This window comes from Carassius auratus, unplaced genomic scaffold, assembly GCF_003368295.1.
Source record: "Carassius auratus strain Wakin unplaced genomic scaffold, ASM336829v1 scaf_tig00005214, whole genome shotgun sequence".
NCBI lineage: Eukaryota > Metazoa > Chordata > Actinopteri > Cypriniformes > Cyprinidae > Carassius > Carassius auratus.
In genome coordinates this window covers 1,702,224-1,710,226 of record NW_020523638.1, presented here as the reverse complement: position 1 = coordinate 1,710,226, position 8,003 = coordinate 1,702,224, and the positions used below count along the sequence as shown (strand labels likewise).

Here is an 8,003-nt window from a genome sequence, read left to right as displayed (position 1 = left end):
CAAATGTCCGTGGTGAAGCTAATGTGACACGCGCCGGCAAGGAGCTTTTCAATTTGACTGGCGACAACACTCTGGAGTTCAGGTAAGGCCACGTCAGAAAAATAGCGCCGGCTAGGCATAGCATACCGCGGCTCTAGGTGCATCATTAGCCTCCTGAAGCCAACATCTTCCACCACGCTAAACGGCTGGTTATCAAGAGCAATAAATTCAATTATTTTGTCGTTAAGATCTTTTACCTTTGGGTGGTCGCTGCTGTATTTTCTAGCTTTGTCAAAGGACTGAAGTAGAGGCTGCTGATGGGTTTTTGCCGGCATTTTTTCCGCCTTACTTTTTAAAAAGTCTTGGTGCTGCTCAGGATGACGGCTCTTAAGATGTGTAATCAGATTTGTAGTGTTGAAAGACTGTTGTTTTACGCCTCCTCGCATCACTTGTGCTTTACAAAGATTGCAGATAGCAACTTTGTTATCTGTTTGACAGATCTCGAAATGCCTCCACACAGCTGACATGTTGTAAGTTTAAGTTTTTGGCGCTCAAGCTACGTTCATGGTCGTCGCGCGTGCACATGAAACACGCCCCCCTATCGGTTTGGCTCATCGGCAGAAATATTCATATCGGCCGATGCCGATGATGGTCATTTTAAGCTTTTATCGACCGATACCGATGTTGTGCCGATATTATCGTGCATCCCTAGAAAACAACTTCGTCGATTTCACATCACGTACGCTGCAAATATTCACAGCACGAGCAAATAGGGAAACGAACTGCAAACTGCGAAAACACAACGGAAATGTTTCCAGGGGGGGCCATAATCAGTGACGGACCCACATCCATCCGGTTGTCTTCGCGCTTCTGAATGTGCGCTTTTGTTGCTTATGGCTACAAGACGTAAGTGTTTCTCTTTTATTATGACAGACTTGTCGATGTGATCTGATACCGTGTTTTCAACATATTATCCCCATAACGTATTAGTCCACTGCCAACGCTGTTAGCTGGAAACTAGCTCGCTAGCTCGCTTCTGGTCACTAAATAGATGCATTACTGGCGTTTGTACATTGTTGTCCTGATATCTGAACTATTTATTTTTCAGATTGAAATGTTCTGTCCGTTTTGTGCTGTGCAACTGGGGGACGCTCCCAAGTTTTGCCCGTCGTGTGGTATGAACGTGGGGTTCCTTACGGAGCGTCCATCCACGTCATCAAGCGTAGGCCATGGGCCTACAGGTAACATCCCCTTGTTGTTCTCCTATTATCAACCCCCATCAGAGCATATTAGTTATTATAATGAATCTATCTCTCTCTCTCTCTCTCTATGTGTGTGTGTGTGTGTGTGTGTGTCCATAACCATGAACCCTCAGAGGATGACCTAATACGTGCCTACTTCAGAAAGGACCACTCCAATGAGATTATTAGAGATTTTTTGGAGTCAAAGCATGGGATTGTTATGAGCCTGAAAACTCTAAAAAGAAGGCTGAAACGGTTAAACCTAAGTCGGAGAGCAAATTACACTCCACTGGAGACTTTGAATGCTGCCATCACTACTGAATTGAATGGCTCAGGACAGCTGTTGGGCTACAGGGCTATGTGGCAGACCCTGCGACAGAAGCATTCACTAACAGTAAAACGAGACAATGTCATGCAAGCCCTCAGATTATTAAATCCAACAGGAGTATCTCTCCGTCATAGGCGCAGATTTGTTAGGCTATCCTATTGCGCCGCAGGACCCAATCAGGTGTGGCACGTGGATGGCTATGACAAGCTCAAGCCCTTTGGGATTGCCATCAGTGGCTGCATCGATGGGTATTCAAGGCGGGTTATGTGGCTAAGTAGTGGTAGCACCAACAACGACCCTGCAGTAATCGCTCAACATTACCTGCAGTGTGTTTCGAGCTATGGCCTTCCGGCTCGTCTTCGGACAGACTGTGGGACAGAAAATGGAGACATGGCTGCCATCCACTGTTCTTTAAGAGAGGACCACACCGATGAATTTGCAGGTTCTGTCAGCCACATGTATGGCACTTCAACTGCCAATCAAAGGATTGAAAGCTGGTGGTCCTTTTTCAGGAAACAGAGGTATGTTTTTAGATGTTATAGAGGGTGTGAAATAGAAGACTTACACACATATACACACACATACATATTTTTCAATACTGTTTGATATTTCTGTAATCTTTTCATAATGTTAGAATTTCATAATTCTATTATGCTGGGTTGGCACCATACAATGATGACTTTGAAAATGTAGGTTTATTTTTATGAGCGTCATTCATGGATTAGGCTGTGTACTGTTGATTTTGCAATAGTTATAACAAGTAAAAGGATTAGTGTGCGTGGTTGTTTCAAATTTGTTATAACGAGAAACAAGTGTTGCTAGTCCAACATTCTGCTGGTGAATGCAGTGCAGAATGTTGTTTTCCAAGACGGTCACATAATTTTTAAAGTATTTGTGTTAGAAACATTTATACAAAACTGAAATCACTGTGTATACTTTAACTCCATTATTAGGACACAGTTCTGGATGGATTTATTCAGTGACCTGAGAGAGAGACACTACTTCAATGGCACCCATGAACACAAGTGCCTTGTACGGTATGTGTTCCTGGGCATCTTTCAGAAAGAGCTTGATGAGCACCGAGAGCTTTGGAATAATCATACAATCAGGCCTGTCCGTCAGTCTCTCTGTCCATCTGGGAAACCGGAGACCATGTACCACCTGCCTCACAGGTTTGTTTGTAGCACCTGTATTGTCATTCAATAAATGTTTGGTTGTTTTCAATTTGAGATTTAAATATTATTCATAATGAGTTCACTGTTGTGTTTTTTGTGCGGCCTTAGGTTTGGTGGAAGGGATTGTGGATTCCCAGTGGATCCCCAAGTGTTACAGGAGTTCAAAGACCTTCTGCCACCCACAAACAGTTTGTGTGGAGATGCTAATCTCCAAGCATATTTTGCCAACTTGGAGAGACAGAGCCAGCTCGCTCCACCCATCAACTGGCCAGCTGCTGTTGACAACTACATTAGACTAAAGGAAATGGCTGGTCTTTGAGAGTAAGAGAGACAGACGTATAGCCAGTTTATTTTCTTTCAGACAGCATTGCCTCCAGTGTGGTATACTGATATGGACACCTTTAATGTTTGACACATGGTTAAATTAAAAGCAAAGATATTAATCGATTGCAATGACTTTCCCTTACTTTTTAAACCATCACAATGTATGTTTTTGGGGTTAACCCAGTGTTGATTAATACGGTATGCTGAAGCTAAAGGTGACCTTCATGTTAGATCAGTAACATTTCATGACCAATTTATGCAACAACAAATAAACTTCATTCTGATGGCCCTTGCAAAATGTTTCAGAATAGACAAACTTACATTTTCTTATATAAATGATTTTATTTCTTTAAACTGTGACAGTACTGACAAACAGTAAAGTGCGAACAGTAAGAGCAATGCAAATCTGCCACAAAAAGTTTCCAAATAGAGAAACGTGCAACTTTTCTTATAAAAAAATAATTGGATTTCTGTAAACAATGTAAAAGTGCAAACAGTAAAGTGCAATGCAAACAGTAACAACAGTAATGCAAATTTGCCACGAATGTTAATTTCTGATTGACACCTCAATGAAGCCCAAATCCAGGGGCGTTCTTGATTCCATAATTCATGGCTTCCTCAAAGATTTCATATGAGGGTAAGATTGGGAGTTTTATTGTGTTAGCGCAGACATTAGCCTCAGGAAACCTTGCGTGTTTCTGGAATGTGAGTTGAGGCTGTGGTATTAATTTTGCTGCTGGGATTTCTTTCAGGCCTGTTGCAAACATTAGAATGTCCTGCAGAGACATCCCTGACCCGTCCTCTGTGGGGGTTGGGAGTAATGAAACATTAAGATTTATGATCCATTTGAGGACATCACTTTAAACAACGTAAAGAAAATTATACCTTTTACAGCGATTAAGTAGTCCAGCCAGTAGCCAAGCACTCTCTCCTCCTCATGCCGATTTGAGCTACCAGTTGGGCTCAATTGTGGACGGAACAGTGACTCTACAATCTCGGCTGTCAGGTCTTCCGCTCTGTAACACATGTAGGGCAGGAAAATGGAGGGATGCTGTTCCAGAGCGTTGAAAAAGTTGAGGGTAGCCAGGCCATCCTTGAACCTATAACAGGGTTGGGTTATTAGTGCCATGTACAATAGAGACCGCAACCATTCTTCCAACCTGGAAATACTCATCACCTTCTGCAGCTAACAATGGCAATGTTCCACGGTTAGTTCAAATTGATTTATAATACTGTCAAAAAAAGTGACAAAAAGCAAATTACCTTTGCTATCAAATGACAGGTATTTGCCATCATCTTTGCCTTCAAAAAATCTACTGGTTTTAATGGCGTCCATCAAGAGTGTAAGAAATTCCCGCGTAGGCCCTCCTGTGTCCACAGCCTCCTCTGTTTGCCCGATGTCATCTGTGAATTTGACCAAAAGGCTACAGGTGGGATCAAATGAGGAACGTTTGAATCCCCTCAGAGCACCATCCCAGACATTAGCACGGTTTATATTAAACCTGCTACAGCTCATTGTGTTAATGTTGAATGACAGATTTGACAGAATGTCTGCAGCCGTCAGTCCAATATCAGTGTCTCTGCAACACAAGAAAGAAAAACATTAACACTGCCTTTTATGCGGATAATTAAAATATAAATCTTTTATTGACCCATTACAGTGAGAACACCATGAGAGTGTGATTAAATGTGATGGGCATAAGCATGAAGCACACATTGCAAGCTTTCTATAATTTCTGCCAGATTTTTTTTTCTGTTAAGGGGTAAGTAAAAAAATAAATACAATGTAAATATTTACTTTAATAATTGTATGACAACAGAAACAAGGTAAATAAATGCCCAATGTAGCTTGAACTATTTAATATGTCATTAGAGAGAAAGAAGAAAAAAGGTTGACAGCATTATTTCTATCAAAGTACCTGTCTTCCTCCTGAAAGTTCTCTACGTCCTCAACATCAGAGCAACTGCTGTCAATGACAACTGGGGCATAGATCTTGGTATATGTGCTGTGGATTAAAGGAACAATGAAATACTAAAACAAGACGGTTGTGAAATTACAGTAAAAAAGGTGTTTTACTTGGTACTGTAATCCATTACATTCAGCAGTCGATAGAGCCAAAAGTATTACTGCAATGAAGAGAACAATTTTAATCCATTGTGACTTACTTGTAGGAGTCACATGATGTGTTGTTTTTTGGTTCTGCTCCTGCTCCATTGGCCTGTTGATGAAAGTAGAGATAACACCAAACAAATGAACAATAATTACATCACCACATCATTAACATAAACTTAATAACATTACAGAATAATACATACTTGCCCATCAGATGGCCTGGACATTGTTGGTGGACATTGTTTTGGTAAACTAAAAAAAAACAAATAATTTGAATAATTTTATTTAAATCATAACATAAGTAATTGTTAATATGATTTAAAGAGCACAACATGCTCGATCTATTCCTTTTAGCAATAATAATAAAAAAAGAATGCTGTGAAATATCTGGATATTCAAAAATCGCTAGCACAGGTCTCAAAATGGCGCGAGAAACTTACATTTTCAGTGGAAGCCTAGCAAATGCTTCATCATCAGATTCTGAAGATGAGTCATCTCCATGACCTTGGAAAAGAGAAAATGATGCATCGTTATCAGGCTAGGTATACGCAAAATATATAGCAATTTTTCAACCAGCTCAAATTAAATTAAGAACTCACTCAATAACCAACCATTAGCAATTATTATTATTATTTTACATACATGTACTTCGATACTTACTCAAATCCTGAAGGGGGCAGATGTACAGTACGATCCTCTGGTAAGCCTTTCCAATGGCCTCTTTATAATGTTCAAGGACAAAGGGTCTGTCTGTGCCTGGTATATTTTGTACCTGAGAGCCATCAGGATAGACCAGGACATATTCTCCATCGTACATTGTGTCTTGATTAAAATCTCGCTGTTTTTTTATAGCAGCTGGCAAAATTTGTTTTGATGACCACAGGGGTTCAACATTTAATGGCAAGGTTTTCCCCCTTATAGGTTTTAACCCATATTTTGTTCTGGTCATTATGCCAATCGATATCTACATAAATAAGAAAAAAGAAGGAGGAAAAAAACATGTTTAAGACTGTGTGTAATAGTCACATTGTGACCTTAAACCTCCATATTTGCTTACCTTGACTGTAATGTTTGGTTTCTTTTTAGCCTTTGAAAAGGTCCTCCTCTCAGCCTCTTTAACTTCCCTGAACCTCATGAATTGAGCTGCTCTTCCTTGGATACTTGTCTCATTCACTAACACACACAGATTCATTATAGGTATGATTTGAGATTGGTTGATAAATTGTCGCCTTTCTGACAGCTAAAACCACGGGACGATAATTCAGTGCAGCACCAGTGGAATAGGAGCACAACAAGGGGATGTTACCTGTAGGCCCATGGCCTACGCTTGATGACGTGGATGGATGCTCCGTAAGGAACCCCACGTTCATACCACACGACGGGCAAAACTTGGGAGCGTCCCCCAGTTGCACAGCACAAAACGGACAGAACATTTCAATCTGAAAAATAAATAGTTCAGATATCAGGACAACAATGTACAAACGCCAGTAATGCATCTATTTAGTGACCAGAAGCGAGCTAGCGAGCTAGTTTCCAGCTAACAGCGTTGGCACTTGGCAGTGGACTAATACGTTATGGGGATAATATGTTGAAAACACGGTATCAGATCACATCGACAAGTCTGTCATAATAAAAGAGAAACACTTACGTCTTGTAGCCATAAGCAACAAAAGCGCACATTCAGAAGCGCGAAGACAACCGGATGGATGCGGGTCCGTCACTGATTATGGCCCCCCCTGGAAACATTTCCGTTGTGTTTTCGCAGTTTGCAGTTCGTTTCCCTATTTGCTCGTGCTGTGAATATTTGCAGCGTACGTGATGTGAAATCGACGAAGTTGTTTTCTGAATATGTAGTTGTTGTGGCGTTTGTATGTGTTTTCTGAATATGTAGTTGTTGTGGCATTTGTATGTGTTTTCTGAATTTGGAGGTGTTTTCTGAATATGTAGTTGTTGTGGCGGCGTTTGCATGTGTTTTCTGAATTTGGAGGTGTTTTCTGAAAATGTAGTTGTTGTGGCGTTTGTACATGTTGTGACCCTTCTCGGCCACCGTAGTAATGTGCTGCATCCGAAATCACTACATTCCAATACTTTGTTGTACACAAGAGAGAATAGAGTAAAACTAATGTGATATTATGAGTGGAATTTCCCAGTTTTATATGGCATATCTAATACTACATACTTAAACCATGCAAACTCAAAATCAAGATGACGAACAAGCTATATAGGTCAACACAGGAGCATGACATTTTGATGTTCTGTATGTCATTCTATAAAGCTTTTACTTAACATTCATATCAGTGTACATTATCATACTAGTCCATTTTGACAAAGAAAGTGACAATCCAATTATAGTTAACACTCTGAATCAGACAGATGCAGTGTTACGGCCCATCTAGGGTTCAGACCTCAAAAGAAAAGATTCATAGACTAAGCCTAGTTTGTGGGAATTTATTACAATAAAGATAATTGAAAGAAATTAAATTGGGAAAACTTCAGGTTCCAACAAGGCCAAAACAATGGGCTAGTTGCATATCTCCGCCATCTTGGATTTCCGGTCTTGCGAGTGTGTGCGTAGATATTTCCGGTTGTGCTTAAAGTCAGTGCAGAGAACCGGAGAAGTCCAAATATTACCTTCTATATGTTTACAGGATTTATAATATCACTTCATATGCAAATAAGATATACACTGCTATTATCACTATACTACAAATGTTAACTGAGCCAGTGGATTTGAAACTGTCTATGTTTGGGTCTGGTAAATGAATTAAATACACTAATGTTCACTACTGTTCACGAAATGAAAGTTGAACTCATGGTGTGTATACAGAGCTATATAATGTATT

General features: G+C 40.2%; 3 protein-coding genes and 1 long non-coding RNA gene across 4 annotated transcripts; 2 read left to right on the top strand and 2 right to left on the bottom strand.

Annotated features, from left to right (window-relative positions):
* Nucleotides 1–695: 695 nt before the first annotated feature.
* LOC113070740 (uncharacterized) lies at nt 696–1,502 on the top strand. Its single transcript, XR_003279987.1, has 3 exons — nt 696–885; nt 1,088–1,220; nt 1,355–1,502. It is a non-coding gene; the product is annotated as an uncharacterized LOC113070740 (long non-coding RNA).
* Nucleotides 1,503–1,593: 91 nt separating this feature from the next.
* On the top strand, nt 1,594–3,345 carry LOC113070739 (uncharacterized). Its single transcript, XM_026244160.1, has 3 exons — nt 1,594–2,069; nt 2,502–2,720; nt 2,832–3,345. The coding sequence occupies exons 1-3, from the start codon at nt 1,633–1,635 to the stop codon at nt 3,040–3,042; spliced, it is 867 nt and encodes a 288-aa protein (XP_026099945.1). The 5' UTR covers nt 1,594–1,632; the 3' UTR covers nt 3,043–3,345.
* Nucleotides 3,346–3,364: 19 nt separating this feature from the next.
* On the bottom strand, nt 3,365–4,176 carry LOC113070674 (G2/M phase-specific E3 ubiquitin-protein ligase-like). Its single transcript, XM_026244064.1, has 2 exons — nt 3,933–4,176; nt 3,365–3,849 (listed from the first exon to the last, which is right to left on the bottom strand). The coding sequence occupies exons 1-2, from the start codon at nt 4,174–4,176 to the stop codon at nt 3,614–3,616; spliced, it is 480 nt and encodes a 159-aa protein (XP_026099849.1). The 3' UTR covers nt 3,365–3,613.
* Nucleotide 4,177: 1 nt separating this feature from the next.
* LOC113070738 (uncharacterized) lies at nt 4,178–7,223 on the bottom strand (the record flags this gene model as incomplete). Its single annotated transcript, XM_026244159.1, has 10 exons — nt 6,809–7,223; nt 6,467–6,599; nt 6,218–6,333; nt 5,821–6,124; nt 5,601–5,664; nt 5,364–5,412; nt 5,214–5,266; nt 4,967–5,053; nt 4,311–4,627; nt 4,178–4,233 (listed from the first exon to the last, which is right to left on the bottom strand). Coding segments are annotated over exons 2-10 (1,173 nt in total), but the record flags the coding sequence as incomplete, so codon positions are not given.
* Nucleotides 7,224–8,003: the final 780 nt, after the last annotated feature.

What these genes read in the sequence shown, in the direction of transcription:
- LOC113070739 (XM_026244160.1), top strand. Translation starts at nt 1,633, where the DNA reads ATGCAAGCCCTCAGATTATTAAATCCAACAGGAGTATCTCTCCGTCAT. An exon ending in TCCTTTTTCAGGAAACAGAG is followed by an intron (nt 2,070 to 2,501) that starts GTATGTTTTTAG and finishes CTCCATTATTAG; the next exon opens with GACACAGTTCTGGATGGATT. An exon ending in ATGTACCACCTGCCTCACAG is followed by an intron (nt 2,721 to 2,831) that starts GTTTGTTTGTAG and finishes GTGCGGCCTTAG; the next exon opens with GTTTGGTGGAAGGGATTGTG.
- LOC113070674 (XM_026244064.1), bottom strand. Translation starts at nt 4,176, where the DNA reads ATGGCACTAATAACCCAACCCTGTTATAGGTTCAAGGATGGCCTGGCT. An exon ending in CTACTTAATCGCTGTAAAAG is followed by an intron (nt 3,850 to 3,932) that starts GTATAATTTTCT and finishes CAACCCCCACAG; the next exon opens with AGGACGGGTCAGGGATGTCT.